A 16,622-nucleotide genomic window follows, 5' to 3' on the forward strand; every position below is an offset into this window, starting at 1 on the left:
TACATGGGAGACCATGTATTCTGCTGCTTCAGGAACAAGCTGATCTAGCAGTCTGTATCTACAAGGCCATTCCAAATTGCAGTATCATAGAATTAATAATTGGTGGAGTAGCATGAGCTTCTGAAGCAAGTGTCCTAGCACTGACATATTACGATTGCTGCAAAAAAAAGGTTGCCACCATGAACTTCAGAGCCTTATTTGTGTAAAATGCAGGAAAGCTGGTTGCTATAAGTTCAGATGTTATAGAAACTCCAGGAGCCAAAAAAAGATGGTGCATATTACTGCTACACTTACTGTGTTTTCTCTGCGTTAGAAAGGAAGGTCTACCAAGTATGGACAGTGCATGAAAGGATACAGTACATGGTTGCCAGCAGTTCCCCAAGCCTAGTGGCTCTGTAGCTCCCTAGTGATTTCACACAGGCCGCCTTAAATGTTGACGTGTGCCTTCACCTTTATGTTTACATTCTTTTTCCACAGCAATTTTATCAAATGAATATTTTGTGTGTTGAATGCAATCCTATGGTTCTGTTCACACCACAGACTAACATCAGCCGATCCTCATAAGGATCTTATACCTTTCCAGCAGCCTTCCTCTCTTCCTCCTTCCCTCACTCTCTGCCCCTTCCCCATCCTGCTGGCATTTGGACTCCAGATTACCGCTCTATGATTTCATCTGGCAAACCCAAGGGAGGTTTGATGCATGGGAGAACGTATGCCTCTGAGCCCTAGAATCCCCAGTTCAGAATCCAAACAGGGCACCCTTCTGACGGTCACATGGATTGTAAACTGCCCTCTCACTCTCACACATCTGCCAAGCTGCCTCTGGCTCAGGTTGTGGCTATGGCAGGGACAGGGGGTGCTCCCCCTCTTCCTCCCTGTCCCTTGCCCTCTGACATGTGGAAGGCTGCAGTGGCTGTTACATTTCCCAAGGTCTTCAGCATTAGAAGAGTAATATTCCATCTGGTGGGGAGCCTGAGAAATATAGATCACATGTTGCTGAGCCTCCTTCTCTTGGGACACAGAGTGTTGCAGCCTAGGCTGGGAAAAGAGAGAGAGAGGCTACTAACTACTGAGAAAGTTGGAAGACCCTCCTTCTCTTTTAGGGGCCATGCTGTGAAAAAGGGTGAAGGTTCCTTAGCAGTGAGTCAGCAACAGGGTGACTCCCTGTCTTCCTGCTCCAAACACAGCTAGGGAAGAAACAGATGAAGCCACAGTGACAAGGGAGAAGGTTTGAAGGAATCAGGAAGAATGAGTATCATCTAGCTAAGGAAATGTTTCCCATGGTTTGTTGAGGAATTTCATAATCACACAATTAATATGCATTGGTAACAGTGCTGATTTCCTATAGTTGCACCTGACAAGCAGATGGACTGGAAGGAAGGAACAGCAAAGATAGTGGGGATGATGACATTTAGGGTAAGGAGAGAATGGGAGGAACTGACCTGTCTTCTGAGTGCCCCAGATTTAAGAAGTTCCCGATAGCCGCAGGGGTCAAAAGCAAAGGAATCTTTAATCTGTCAGGTTTTTGCTTGCTATGGTTTTGTCTAGTTGAGGATGATTAAAATCAATATAACAAAGAGGATAAAGGTTTCGGAAGGCATTGCATTGTGAGATGCAACCTGTTCTTTTGCATGTGTGAGATGCAACCTGCGAACTTTGGATTTGTATAATTCATACATTTAAAAAGGTATTGAATCCATGGATGTTTTTATTAACTCTTTCTACTCTCTAGCTGTGAAGATCAGAAGAGCAGTGTGCCATCCTCCGAGTCACAGAACACAGTGACTGAAAGCGGATGCGCGGAGGGAATGCTGATAGAAATAGATCAGGAGGAGGTGGTGCCACCAGTACCAGCAGAAGTGTGCTTGGTGGATGAGGGAGGGGAGGAGCTAGATCTAATAGTATGGGAGGAGATAAAAGAGGGAGAAAGCACGCGCGTTTTTTTAGTCTGGAAACGGATGGGGAATTGGAAAAGACCAGAAGTCGCGGGGTACAGACAGAGCCCATGCGAGACTTCGGAGAGGCATCCAGAATCTTAAAGGACTTTCCTAACCTACAGTTAGGAGGTGGATTATTACCAGATCCAACTCTAGCCGGTGCACAAGGACATGAGTTTAAAACCTTGGAATGGACAGTGGTCATGTACCCTCAAAACCACCCTGGGGGATGGAGGGCGACACAAATCAAGTCAAATGGGAAACAGAAAGAATTAAAGCTAGATTCTCGGATGGTGTCATGGTTGTTCAGTTGACTGCATTTGAACCATGGAGCCGCCTAGCTGGAGAGGAACTTAGAGGAACACTTAGCAAGAGGAATACCTAGCAAGAAGACTGAAATAAACAATTCAGATTATTAGGAAAGAGGAAGAGGAGGAAGAAATTAGATCATGAAATAAATCAAAGGAATTAACTTGATAGTCAGGCATTAGAAACAACTCAACTTACAATTAAAAATGTGCGAAGGCGCTAGAATAAATTCTGAGATGAATGGCACATAAGGTAGAAGTAAATTCACCAACAGGGTTTCCCAATAATTAAACTGGAAGCTAATCCAAATACAGTATGTTTTTTCTCAGGTTTCCTAGATTGGTGTTAGTCAGGAAAATAAAATGAGTGAAACAGAGGTACAGTAATTGAATCCATAAATGAGTCCCAAAGGCCATCAACGGATATGTCCAAATGGATTTCTATGTGCTTGTCTATCTGACCCAACTGAATAATGGTGCTGAATGAGCCCTTTGCCATAAGAACATGATAATAATCACACATTTTTCTTCAGAACAGGGTGCAACATGACTGAGGCAGTTCCACAGGAGAAAATTGCAAATGAGGAATCAATTGCCTTTCTGTCCTGATACTTTATTAATTTATAAAAGATGACTCTGAGAAAGAAAGACAGATGAAATTTCTGATTTTAAAAACAGCCAGGTAAGACTCGTTAGTTTCCAGAAGGACATCGTTCTTCAGCTGATGCCATGAGATCATATTAACATCTCCAATTGCTAACATGGAACAAAAATGTTTCTGGAAACAGAATCAGGATTTTAAAAAAATTTCAGAAGATCAAAACTGATCTGAGTATGAACCAGTTTGATTGCCGAGCCAAAACCCCAATTAACTTCTGTTCTGTGAGTTCTGATGAAGATGGAAAACCACTGGTTCCTTAGAAGGTTTATTGTGTGGATGGCTGAAATAAATGCAGCGGGATACAATCTAACAAAACACATAACTTTTACAAGCAAATTCACACATTTAAAAAATTGTATGGAGAGGACCACTTTCACCATGTGTTAACACCACCTTTTCCCCATCATCACCTGCGACTAACTGTTCACATAAGAAAACTGAGTGTATTTTATTATTTCAGAAAAAAATCGGGAGGGAAAAGAAGAGTCAACAATATAGTTGGAGGACGGGACAGAGGACGTCCTGTTTCTTCAGTGGATGGGGAGGCACGTGACTTCACCAAAGCAAGAGGAGCGTGTACGGAGGTCGGGAGTATTGCGGCGGTAACCATATCGGCCACCATACCCATTCACAGCCTTTACCTCCATCAGATAGTAATGATGACCAGCAACTTGTTGTGGAGAATGACCTATAAATAAAAAAGGAGGAGAGGGGGAAAAAAACCAAACCAATTACTATTCACATGGTAAGCAAAGCCAAAAAATTGTGAAATTCAAATCTATAATTTCTGGTTTCTTAGAAATGAAATTAAAATCCTTATCAAATAGTGGCCAGAAAAGTTGTGGGTTAAGTGCCATTGACCTGAGACTGGCTTATTATTATCTCAAAAGGGCTTTCAAGGCAACTGAGATATTTAAGGATGGGTTATACAAGTTCTGTCCACGCCCGACACAGTGTTTTCTCTGGCTAAACAGAAATGTGAACCCAGGTCTCTTGGGTCATATTGCATTTCTCTAACCACTCTATCACACTAGATAGTCCAGATGTGCTTTATCTAATATATCACACTGGGTGGCAAAAATACCACTGTTAAAATTTAGCACTTTGTCCTAGAGGCTGAGGCTTGATCACATGGGCTTTGGGACCTTCCATTGGTCATCTCTGAAAGAGATCACAGCTCAAAAGCAACTTAAATTTAAAAAATATCCAAAAACAACAGAACCAACACCAAGAAAATAAAAAAACCAATTCTACAATGTACTGTATCTTTCTTTCTTTGTTGGACTGCAACAGCCATAATCCTTCACCATGGGGTAACACTTGCTATGCTCTGTCTTCCAGCATTTCTTGCCATTGTGTCTGGCTAACGTTGATGCAAGTTGTAGGCCAACAACTAGACACTCGTTCCAATCATGTTCCAGGCCCTCACCATCACTCCATGTAAGTGGAGGATGGTAGTCAGGTATTTCCACTTGATATTGATCACATGTGTATTGCCTTCAAAACAACATTTGCAAAATATTTTTTTTTAAAAAAACTTCTCAAATTTACATGGTCCTCTCACAGGCTGCCCCAATGTTCAGATGGCTGCCTTAGAGAGGTTTATGCCAGTTGGCAGAGGCTCTATCCAGATGGTAGCAGAAGGTGTATGTGGAGGCAACCTTTCTAAGACAGAAATCCAGCCAAGATCCACCAAGTTCAGCATTGGAGGTAGAAGAAAGCTGGTTCAGGGCTCAGCAAAGTTAGCCTCCACCTCTTGTGAAACACCAGCTGATAGCCAGCATGAAAGTCCAGTAGAGGGAATGGTTGAAAGCAGTGAGCAGACATTTGCCATGACAATATTTGTGCCACTATCAGACTCTGACAGGCTAAAGAGGTGGGCTGGGGAAGAAGAAAGGTGCTGGGAGATGGGGCTGAACTACAGTTGACATTGGTGCTGGAATCAGAATTTGACTGGCCAGGATGGGGAGATGGCTGAGGGAATGAGGGCATGGACTGAGGCACTGGGGCTTGCTGAACCAACAAAAGAGAGGACATCATGGTGATACGAGTCTGCTTGCATTTCCATAATTAAGAGACTTTGGTTGATTTTTCATGGCACACTAGCTGCTCTCTCGTAACTAGGCATCCTTTCAACATCCTCTTTGCCAGTGCTCCATTCTGTTCCTCCTCCTTACTGTTTTTTGTCTTCAAGCCAAGACACTCGACATGCTGTAGTCACTGAAATATTCAGTCTTCATTAGATTGTTGGCACGGCAAACTTTCTCTTAGTTTCCCTCCCTGCTTTTAAAAAAAGTCTACTTCTGGAAACCCTGGTGTTTCCCTGAATATGCCAATACCTTTCCCTTGTTTCTGAGGAGGAGTGGCTTTAGTTAAATGCCCCAAATATTTTGGACAACATCTGCCACAGTTCTTTACCATTAGCTATTCTAGGTGATTCTGAAAAGAGACACAGGCCAGAACATCTGGAGGACTGATAATAACATTTCTGTGGCATCAAATACTTATTTGTCAGATGCTGCTGAATCACTGCTAACTTGAAAAGGAAGCTAGTGCCCTCTGGATGTTTTGGATTACGACTCCCATTAACCACAGCCATGGATCAGGGGACAGATGCAAATAAAGATGATGTAAAAGGCGATAAAAAGAGACATTGAAAAGTCACTCACCTGCTCCTGCCCAGTTTCGTCTGTTCAGGTATCTTTGCCCTGGACCATAGATGTGGAAATAATCCACTATCCAGCCATCCCTAGAGGTTCCTCCACGGGTCTGTAACAAGGACAAGGAAAACACAATCCCACCAATCTGGCCCAGTACTTTAGTACCAGCAACATGCTACGTATTTAAGACAACCCCATTCTTCATGTTCGCTCATTAAATATTTTTCATTTCCAGAGGAATGTCCCATGTCTGTTGTTTTTCTTACATGAAGCATGAGATCTAATCAATAGTCAAGACGTATCTATAGACATGTGCTATGGTAGGATAGGCAAGAGACAAGTGAGGTCAGAAAAAAAACAAATTAGAAAAAAATGTGATTCACTAAAAGCAGAATAGCCAGCAGAACCTTATTTCCACTCATTTATTTGATTTTATGCAACTCATTGTCTATTCTTTTCACATTTAATTCCCCTCTGACCTCATGCCTCTTTACCCCCCCCCCTTTCAACTTCTACCAAGGTCTACATAACAATTTAGGGCATTGTTTGTGGCACAAAATGGATTCTGGTTCATAAATGACTTTAATAAATGTTTTAGTTTCTACGATGCCACAGGACTCTTTAGACAGAATCCTATTGCTTTCTACTGCATGCTGAAGTGAAAGCTGTGGTTGCTAATTGACAAGCAGCTGGTTGCATATTGACATGTGTCTGCCATCTCATCAATTAGCCACAGTACTTCTGCAATTTCCACTGCGCACATGCAAAAAAACCAAAAGATTCTGCTGTTTCTATTTATACCACATGAAGCCAATGTGATTCCTTCTAATTTTCCCCATTGCCTAAAGCTTTCTTTCCCAATAGTGAGGTCATAGAGGCAGTTGTGACATCAAACAATGAAGGGTAGAACATTCTAAGAATGCAAGAATTGTTTTAAATATTGAAAGGAGAAAGATGTGCCCAGCTAACTAGAACCCTACAGCATCAGTGGGAAACATATGGCTCTCCAGATGTTGTTTTCCAATCATCATCACTCCCTTTTAGTTGTCCTGGCCAAGGTTTAAACAAGACATAATCCAACATGGGGGGAGGGACACATATTCCTTACCGTTGTTCCAATGTTAACACATGTTGCAGTTTTCTCCAACATGTGCTATCCAGAGATTATTGGACTGCAACTCCTGTTATTCTCTGACCAACTATAAGAATGTAGACAATGTATCTGGAGGGAACAAGGTTGGGGAAAACCTAACTAAAGGATTACCAACTCGGGTCCAACCTGTATCAGAGACTCCAGAAAGGTAACCAGTGCATAGCATCTCTTCTGATGTTATGCACTGGTTACATGTGCCACACTCAGATAATGAATGCACATAGGGAGGATTTTTCTATGAAAATGTTTCATAAATAGAGATAATTTAAGGCATAAAAGGAGCCTCGTGGCGCAGTGGTTAAAACGCTGTACTGCAGCTAAAACTGTGCTCACGACCTGGGGTTCAAATCCCAGGTAGCCGGCTCAAGGTTGACTCAGTCTTCCATCCTTCCAAGGTCGGTAAAATGAGTACCCAGCTTGCTGGGGGGGCAATGTGTAGCCTGTATAATTAAATTGTAAACCGCCCGGCTAGTGCTTGTAGCGCTATGGGGCGGTATATAAGTCCAATAAATAAATAAATAAATAAATAAATAAATAAATAAATAAATAAATAAATAAATAAATAAATAAATGTCTTTTGGAAGCATTATTAGGTCTTTTTAAATTGGGCTGAATGGAGGTAGGGACAGAAATTTGAAGTATTATTTCACACACATGTTGTATGCTATAAATGGAAGTCAAGACTCTGAATGGAACTTCTGACTGTGAATCTGGAGAAGTTAGCCACCTCAATAAACTCAAACTTTAGGAGGTTTTTATCTGATCAGGAAGAGATGGAATATATTCATGTTTTATCAATGGAAAGTTACTAAAGCTCCCAAATAATCTATATTTACAATTAAGTGGGATGGAATGTATTCATCGGTAGATCTTTAAGACAGGAAACTTTCTAGTTCTGCACTTCAGAAGCTCATTTAAATTTTTATTCAAAACTTGTGAAGACTATTCCACTACTGCAATGTTTTCTGTCACCGAGGAGGAAACATGGTGCTCACGATTTGGCCAAAAAACCAAAAATTGTTAGTGTAGTTAGAGCCAAGAATTCATGGCTCAAGAATTCCACCCTGGAAAATACAATCACTGTATGAAGTCCATACTTGCAGCATCAAGGCTTACCATGTCTCCCATCCACTGATTATTCAGGGTACTACTAGTCTTCCCAATGCAACAGCTTTAACTGAGGCATTATCAGCAGTAGAGTCCAAAAATATCTGTAGCAATTCCAACAATTTGGTCTGGCAAGGAAGATTCGTTACACTATGTGCAACCACTGTGGTCTGCAGACAAAAACCAGATTCTTTGTCTGCAGACTTTTGTCTTCAAGGGACACAAAGTTTTTCTCTAGCCTCCTGCTTGCCCTTGTCCCAAATCAGGTTTCCATGTTGACCTTGAGGTGTGTTATTACCTGTTCGGTCCTTTTGAGCACCGATTTGACCACTGGGGATGAGAAGTAGCTGGCAGCATGGATGTCCAGCTGAGCATTGTAAGGAGGCAAGGCAGACCACAGCTTGGGCAAGATGTTCGTGTAGCTGCTGGCAATAGTATCCACTGCCACACCATCAAGAATGAATTCTTTCTGTCTCTGTAAGCATCTCCGTGTAACACAAGTCATATTTGGCAGAGGCAAAAGAAAAAGCCACCAATTACAAGCAAAGGTATCAGCCTCTCCTTCCTGCTATCTCCCTAGAAACTCATTATTGCCTTACCAGCCAGTCACTGTGATGCTATCACCAGACAATTCCTGCCTAACAACCAAGGGATGAGGTTGCTATACAGCACAAAGCTGAATCACACTTTTTCATAATACAATATATTTTGATGTAGATTAATTTCCCAGTGTAAAGAAGAGCACACTTTTTGGTGAGGGGACTTAGATTTTCCTCCCTTTTAAACTAAAAATAATTTTGAATAACTTTTCTGACTTTATAAACTTATATTTCCATCTCTTTTTCTACTTCACTGTCTTAGCTCTTCTTGTTCTGAATTCAGGGCTGCTCAAATTCCTTATCTGAAGTAACAGAGGACTTTTAAATCACAGGGTGGGCGATACTTTTCTTAAATCTCTAAAATCTTACAAAAAGTTAGCTTTATTTTATTTCATTCCTATGCCACCTTTCTCCCAACTACAGGACCCAAGGGGACTCACAAGTTATTATTGTAGAGCTTTCAGAGCTCTGCAAGTGTTCATCATGGTGGGCATTATGGAGTTGTGGGTGATGCATAAGAAACATGTTTCAAAAACCCTGGCTTCCTTTTTCAAAGTTCCAAAATGAAGGCTGTAGAATCTCCTGAGGTGGTAGGTTTCAGATTTCCCCTCAAAAAATCTGGATGAGACTATCCTTCACAAACTTATTAACAGTAGTCAAACCTGCTTGCCTTTTTGTATAAACACACTCAAATTATTTATCTGGGAATTGAAACCAATTCACAACTGTGCATATTCATCACACACACTATCCAAGCATAGGACTGCTGGATAGCTCAGTGATTTAGGTATGTGGGTGCAGAGCCAGTTTCAGTCCGATTCTCTGCTCTGCCTCCTTGACAGGGGAGGGACTCTATTATTCATAGGGTCCCTTCCAGCATGATGATGATGATCTGACTTTAAAATCCGCCAACTACGTTCATATCCCTTATGCATTTAAAGTCAAGCTTGAAATTATGTCAGCAATAATTGGTGGTCTTCATAAATCATTATAAAAGCAAAGACAGTCATATTGGCCCATGAGAACAAAATAAAGTTTACAATCCACAGAGGCAGTTTATTAGGACCACTAAAATTCCACAGGAGTATGGCGCCTTCAAAGTTGTCCACACTCATTAAGCTACATAGTTCCAAAAGGGCAAGGGAGCAGCAAAAACCCAACATTTGGCCAGATGTAGCCATGAGGCCTATAGATATACTACAAATGACTATAGAAAGAGCAGGTGTCCACAGGACGCGTCTCTTCAGCTGGTGGGTCAGACTCCATCACTGGATTATTTATTAATTTTATACTCTGACCATCTAGACCAGAGTCCTCTGAGCAGCTAACAATAGAATAAAAACAATATAATAAAATAGAAAACAGTAGTAATATAGTTCAAGATGGGGAAAAAATATTGAAGTGATGACAGGAGGGAAAGCCTGCCTAAAGAGCCAGGTCTTAAGTTTGCTCTTAAAAACAGCCAGTGAGTGGATTGCAGCCTCACCTAGTAAGGTTCCCCTTCACAATTAGTCCAGTTGTGCCCAACACTAGGGCACGGTGCTCATCCCCATTTCCAAGCCATAGAGCCAGCATTTGTCTGTAGACAGTTTCCGTGGTCACGTGGGCAGCATGACTAGTCACAGAACACCGTTACTTTCCCACTGTGGTGGTAACTATTTATCTACTCACATTTTTACATGCTTTCGAACTGCTAGGTTGGCAGGAGCTGGGACAAGCAATGGGAGCACACTCCATTGTGTGGATTCCAAATATTGATCTTCCAACCTTGCAGCCCAGAGGCTTTTGCAGCACCACATCCCTACTCACCTAGTAGCACAAATAACTTATGCAGATACAGTAAGAAAGTTTGCCTTGGAGCAGAACTAGCTACAAATGTATTAGATAGTAGGCAAGATTAAACAGTCCCCCAACAGAATTAACTCAAAGACAAACAAGCCTATCAAAGCTACATACTGTATTAGGGTTTAAAGCCGTTAATTCAGCATATTTATTTTTATCCTCATAACAATTAATTGTCCCAAAACATCAAGCAGTGAACTTGACGGGCAAGTGGAGATTGGAGCCAGGATCTCTCCAGTCCTTGTATACATTTTTCCTAAAGTTTATGTGGCTTCCTGCCAAGGTTTTCCATCTTATGTTCTTCAGGAGCCAACGTTGTACTATTCTCTCTCCACCTTAATGTGCAGTTGTCACAACTGTAGCAATGAGCCAAAACATTTGGTATAATTATTTTATTTGATTTGCAAAAATAGTTATGTTTATGCAATGCTGCCAGCATTGGAGGCAATCCTGGGCCAGAGATCTGCACATTCCTTGGCTACAGGACCTGTGATAGCAGAACCTAGGGGGGAAAATGTAAAACACATAATTAAAAACCGATAAGGAAGTGTCCCATGAAACATTCTTTAGATTTTGGCGTCTTAATGCATTCGAAATGTAGAATGCAGTTAAAAAGCCAAATGAAGTTTAACAACATAAAGTGCTTTATTTAATGGTTTAATCTATTTATAACATGTATTCCTACCTTTCATTTCTCCTTTGTTGTTCACTATCACCCCTGCATTGTCTTCAAAATACAAGAACACACCATCCTTTCTTCTGTATGATTTCCGCTGCCGAATTACTACCGCTGGATGCACTACAAAACAAAAACTCAGAATCAGCAGCCAAACATATGCATACGATCCTTAGGCTTAAAATTCCATCTTAAACACATGTTTCTAAGTGTCAGTTCCCTTAGGGCTGCATGACTGACAAAAAAGGCACTGGAATATTAAACATTCATAACAACACAGACATTTCAGAGAAAAGCCACTTTTTTGGATTACAAGTGGTCTGCAGTCTATAAAAGTAACCTGTCCAAGATCTGCACAGAATTGAGATGCTAGGACTCTCAGGGTGAATGGAAAAGAGTGAGGGTATAATCCAGCAACTATTCCATTTACTCCTATTGATGCCAGTGGCACAGTGAAGCATGTCCTTAAAACATAGCAGTTAATTTAATTAGAATTTAAACTAGCTCTGGGTAAATCAAAGACCCAGGATAACTAGGACTGACACTAAGCCAAAGCAAAGCACTGTTTTAGTAGGCACAACTTCAATGTATGGGACAATGACGTTCGGTACATTGACTTTTATTTAAAAGTATGAAGAGGTAATGGGTGTCTTCTGTTTTGTTTTGTTGCATTTTTATGGGGAAGTAATAATTCACTGGCCCTTCTTGCTGTTGTTGTTCAGCTGGAACATTTTAAGAACAACCTTCACAAATACGACACCCTTCACATGTCTTCAATTACAGCTCCCATCAGTACCAGCAAGCATTGACAATGGTCAGGGATGATGGAAATTAAACCCTAACACATATGGATTGCATAAAATTGGCAAAGTCTAGTTTTTAATATAGCAATGTGTCATATACAGACTACAATAGTTTACACAATCATTTAATTTAGGAACCAAAACTTGGGCTAGCAATGATATGATAAAGTGTTTTGTTGACTCTAGTAATAAAGTGTTGTAAAGCACAACCCACTCCACACTTCTAGGCTATCAAGCTGTTTCCAACTACAGTAATGGTGACTCTTTAAATTTGTGGTCTCCAAAAAGTTCTATGGTTAACAGCCCTGCTCAGGTCCTGCAAACTTAAGACAATAAGGAAATAACAGGGCTTAGTTCATACACTGGTTTGAAATTATTAACCATTTGTTAGAATGGCAATTAAATAAGGATTTTTTCTAAAAAAAAATTAAAAACCAGTTCTGTTGTGCTCCTTAAAATAACTTCTTAAAAGGGTATCTGAATGTAATAAAAGACTGAGTTTATAATCAAAATTACCTTCCACCAGACAGGCCTGGATCCAACCCTTCCCCATCTCTAATTAACACAGTTTTCAAAATTTCCTTTCTGTTCAGCTGCTTTCCTACACGGTACATGGTACACAGAGACAACTTTGGATCTGCAAATCCAGATTCTTTTCCCACTTACCCTTCTTCCTGAGCTCTGGCTTGCCTTTCTTGACAGTAGCCATTACCATGTCTCCCACACCAGCAGCTGGCAGCCTGTTCAGGCGCCCCTTAATGCCTTTCACAGAGATGATGTACAGATTTTTGGCCCCTATGAAGTAAAAGAAACGTCACTCCATTAATTCACTATACCAGAGTTCAAGAGACTAAAAGAATAACAAATCTGCAATTCCACCATGAAAGAGTTAAAAAGACTTTCTCTTCACGTTTGTGTAGCACCACGGATTGAGGTATAACAGCACAAGCTGCTACCTCACCCAAAAGCAGTGGCATTATTATATCCTTCTACGACAACTTCCTGGGCCATAGGATAACAGACCCAGCAAGTGCTTTTCAGAAGGAAAATCCCACTATTCCCACACCAAATACTTGCTTTTAAAAATGGGCATGAACCCCTGTTTTCTCCTTTGGATGAACTCACATGAACTGCTGCATGAGCAGTTTGTGCCATCTCTACTTGCTTTTTAAGGTGCTTTCTGTACTGAACTCGTGTCTGGACCTGACAATGGACTGGATGAGGGTTAATGAATTGAAATTAACAGGTACAATAAACTACGGGTCACCTTAATGAAATCCAAACTGCACCATGCCACCCTTCTGTTAAAGTGTTATGTGAGAATTAATAAACCTTGCAAGCCCCTACATCAATCTAAGCACAACAGCAAGGTATATGTTGATTGAAATGACCCAAGAAATCCCCAGTCAAAGGTTTCGGGAAGTCCGTTATGATTTCTGACATATTAAATTTATTTCTCAACTCCCAAAACATTACATGGCAGGCAACATTCTCTCTAATTTTCTGCCAGTGCTGGGCAGGGGTCCTGCCCTGTGCATGCAGGGTTTCAACCATGATCAGAACCCAATAGGCAGCAACACTGGCTGCAGGTGTGTGGCACTGATGCACCGCTGTGAGGCCCTGCACCCATGCAGCTTAGAGGAAACACTGATGGTAGATAAAGATGTGTCCCTTAACACCTTAGAAAGCAAGTCCAAACATAGAGCTGGAAAAAAAATCAGTAAGTTTGATCGACTCCCCTGCCCTGCTGTAACTGTTGTGCACCTCCTAAAATCCTTGCCAAGCCAGCAGTTTAAAAGCTTGATACTGAATTTGGGACTTTTCTTTCTTTATAGCAAGTCAACCATTCCTTCTCTTAGTTTAGCACTGTCTACAATGACTGGTCTCAGGGGTTTTCCAACTTACAGGCTGCAGCACAGAGTTTTGTACCTTCCCCAGAGGAACTACTTGTGTGAATCTTCACCATTGCAAAAGCAGACACTAAAAGGATCCCCTTCCCCACAAGTCTCCCAAAGACACACCTGTATTATCTGCACAATTGATAACAGCTCCCACAGGCAGGCCAAGCGAGATGCGGAACTTCGCACCAGAGGAACCCCCACGTCCTGTTACAGAAGACAAAGATGAAAAACATGTCAGCCAAAGCAACTGAGCCACACAGCATATGTACTGACTGCTTTTCCAATAAGGAGTTGTTTCCAGCACCCACTAGAAAAAGCCACTATTCTAAAGCTTTTGGGAAGGCAGAAGATCTTACTTTATTGTTACTGGATTGGCAATCCTTGCAAGTGCTGCAAATCATCAAGCATGAACTGGAGCTGAAGGCATTCTTCAGAGAAGGGGCAAACAGCCATTTACTAAACTAAGTTCCAGAAATTCTGAACTCACGTCTACAACTGCTCCTTTCCACCTTCATCCTCCTCTATTAAAAGAAAGCTTTTAGTGGAAAAATATGAACACCTTTCCCCTCAAACCCACCATTCTCCTCGCCCTCTGCCCTCCCTTAAGAATCGGAACTTTTTCAGCCACAGCCCATCTTTTTAATTCCCTGCCTTCGCTGCTACTGTTACTGATGGATTCATTTCTTAATTAAGAATGGGGGAAAATGCAACTTAAGAAGCAAAACGATAGTTGTGGGCCTGAACTGCGTCCCACACAGACATCTGCCTTCTCTCCCATCCCTTCCCTCACACATCCACGTCCCACAGCCTGTAAAGCCCCGCTTTCCCGAGGAACTGCACGTTGGAATTTGTCCACCACTTGACAATTAAGCCTCCTCCATGAGCAACTCGTGAAACGGGCGCTCGTTTCCTTGCCGAGCTTCACAGATGGGAGTGGATTGCCTCTCAGCCCCGTCAGATCGAAAGGCCTCACCTCGCTTAGACATCTTGGACGCCGGGCTGAGGGGGGAAAAGGGAAACGCAAAGGCTGCCGGGACAATTAATAGCTTCCTTATGCACCCCTGTCACGTGAGACGCCCTTGCCATGTGACATTAGAACGCAGTTCCCTCTATTGTCCACAGCGCCACCTAGAGATCAGTTTGTGAGGTTGCCATTTGGTCTTTATTGATTTGTTTCTTTATATGGAGTTTACTGCAGTGTAAAGGGGGAAAAATTCCCCCCCCAAAAAACATATGTTATATCTAATCCTAAATCCAAAGTAAGTTTCCGGTTTAAAAACATCACTTTCAGGGCTGCGTTATGATACCAGTCTCGGTCAGGAAACGTGCCTCTGAGCAAGTTCAGAGTGCTTAACACGGAATTCGGGGCGACCACCGGACAAGGCTGTCGGAGGCCACCCCCCAAGGCTGAAGACTGGCGGCCGAGAGGCTTTTGGGCCATCGCAGAAGAGCTGCAGGTCTCCTTTACGGGAGAGATTTCCCCTTCTGTGTTGTCCTTAAAGGCGCGCACACGGCGATCTCTCTCGACGTGGCTCCAATCCTGGGATGGGGGGTCTCGGGATATTCGTGCTTAGAAGGTAGTATCCCCATTGGGGTCAATGGGACCCGGTAGTCCCATCGAAATCAATGGGGCTGCTTTAAGTACTGCCGAGACTCTGAAAGCCAGACCAAGGTTTCAAATCGTGCCTCGGAGCGCCTCCGAGGGTGGGGGGACGCATCCTGCCACCGAAATCGAGGGATGGCCTTCCCGGCTTTGGCCCCATTTTGGGCCGAAAAAGTTGGATCTGTAAAGTCATCGCGTTTCAATCCTCTAGGCATAGGATAGAGCCACCTGGGAGTTTGAAACCAAAGAACTGGAAGGATTTACTTGTGAGTAAACAAGCACAGGGCTGCCTGCATCTCTCGCGGTAAAAATTAATCTTAAATTAGTATCGCATTTTAAATGAACCGATGCTCCCAAATAAATAACGCAGTTTTTAGAATTGCCAAACGAATTAATATTCGCAGTGCAATTCATCCGGTGTACGGTCAGGCATAAAAGCGATTGGCTTTGAAGGAAACAAATTCTCATTGCCCAGGGCTGCGGAGCTGTGCCTGTCTTGAAAAGACCGTTCGAAAGCCTTGTTTTCCGGAAAAGGGGGTATAGCTCAGTGGTAGAGCATTTGACTGCAGATCAAGAGGTCCCTGGTTCAAATCCGGGTGCCCCCTTCGTGTGTTTTTGCTTATTTTAAAATCGCAATAAATTAATAATGCTCAAGGGCATGAAATTTAAGAATTAGGACTCAAACGGAAGTCGCAGCAAATATTTAAAGAATGAGCAACAGCGGTGTCTTCATTATATAATGTATCCATATGCAAATACTGTATGCCTAGCAAGGTTAGGGGGCGTGTAGCGTGGGAAGTTTCATATGCTTCAGTTTTCACTCTTCTGAGTACAGGGTGCGTACCCATTATTACAATTAGAATCAGCGCTCAGCATCACCCATGACACATGGAAATAATTAATCCTTTTCTACATCCAGCACTTAACGCCTTTGTTTGTTTGAACTAGAGACCAAATTGTTAACATGCGCTGGGTTATGGAGAAAGACAGAGAGTTCCACAAAAATATCTACTTCTGCTTCATTGACTATTCAAAAGACTCTGACTGTGTGGACCACAGCAAACTATGGCAAGTCCTTAAAGAAATGGGAGTGCCTGACCACCTTGTCTATATCTCCAGAGAACTGGATATGGATCAACTGATTGGTTCAAAATTGGGAAAGGAGTACGACAAGGTTGTATATTGTCTCCCTGCTTATTTAACCTATATGCAGAATACATCATGCGAAAGGCCGGACTGGAGGAATCCCAAAATTGAATTAAGATTGCTGGAAGAAATACACTATCAATAACCTCAAATATGCAGGTGATACCACTCTGATGGCAGAAAGTGAGGAGGAATTAAAGAACCTCTTAATGAGAGTGAAAGATGA

At 42.0% G+C, this 16,622-nt stretch overlaps 2 protein-coding genes and 2 non-coding genes across 4 annotated transcripts; 1 reads left to right on the top strand and 3 right to left on the bottom strand.

Annotated features, from left to right (window-relative positions):
* Window positions 1-3,166: 3,166 nt before the first annotated feature.
* On the bottom strand, window positions 3,167-9,774 carry SPMAP1 (sperm microtubule associated protein 1). Its single transcript, XM_020814529.3, has 3 exons — window positions 8,125-9,774; window positions 5,576-5,675; window positions 3,167-3,594 (listed from the first exon to the last, which is right to left on the bottom strand). The coding sequence occupies exons 1-3, from the start codon at window positions 8,329-8,331 to the stop codon at window positions 3,437-3,439; spliced, it is 465 nt and encodes a 154-aa protein (XP_020670188.1). The 5' UTR covers window positions 8,332-9,774; the 3' UTR covers window positions 3,167-3,436.
* Window positions 9,775-10,644: 870 nt separating this feature from the next.
* Window positions 10,645-14,744, bottom strand: RPL23 (ribosomal protein L23). The gene is made up of 5 exons (XM_020814531.3): window positions 14,621-14,744; window positions 13,768-13,851; window positions 12,413-12,541; window positions 10,953-11,066; window positions 10,645-10,769 (listed from the first exon to the last, which is right to left on the bottom strand). The coding sequence occupies exons 1-5, from the start codon at window positions 14,631-14,633 to the stop codon at window positions 10,687-10,689; spliced, it is 423 nt and encodes a 140-aa protein (XP_020670190.1). The 5' UTR covers window positions 14,634-14,744; the 3' UTR covers window positions 10,645-10,686.
* LOC140701568 (small nucleolar RNA SNORA21) lies at window positions 12,659-12,793 on the bottom strand. The gene has a single exon (XR_012080459.2). It is a non-coding gene; the product is annotated as a small nucleolar RNA SNORA21 (small nucleolar RNA).
* A 1,039-nt stretch (window positions 14,745-15,783) lies between the features above and the next one.
* TRNAC-GCA (transfer RNA cysteine (anticodon GCA)) lies at window positions 15,784-15,855 on the top strand. The gene has a single exon. It is a non-coding gene; the product is annotated as a tRNA-Cys (tRNA).
* The last annotated feature ends 767 nt before the right edge of the window (window positions 15,856-16,622 follow it).

This window comes from Pogona vitticeps, chromosome 6 (assembly GCF_051106095.1).
Source record: "Pogona vitticeps strain Pit_001003342236 chromosome 6, PviZW2.1, whole genome shotgun sequence".
Taxonomy (NCBI): domain Eukaryota; kingdom Metazoa; phylum Chordata; class Lepidosauria; order Squamata; family Agamidae; genus Pogona; species Pogona vitticeps.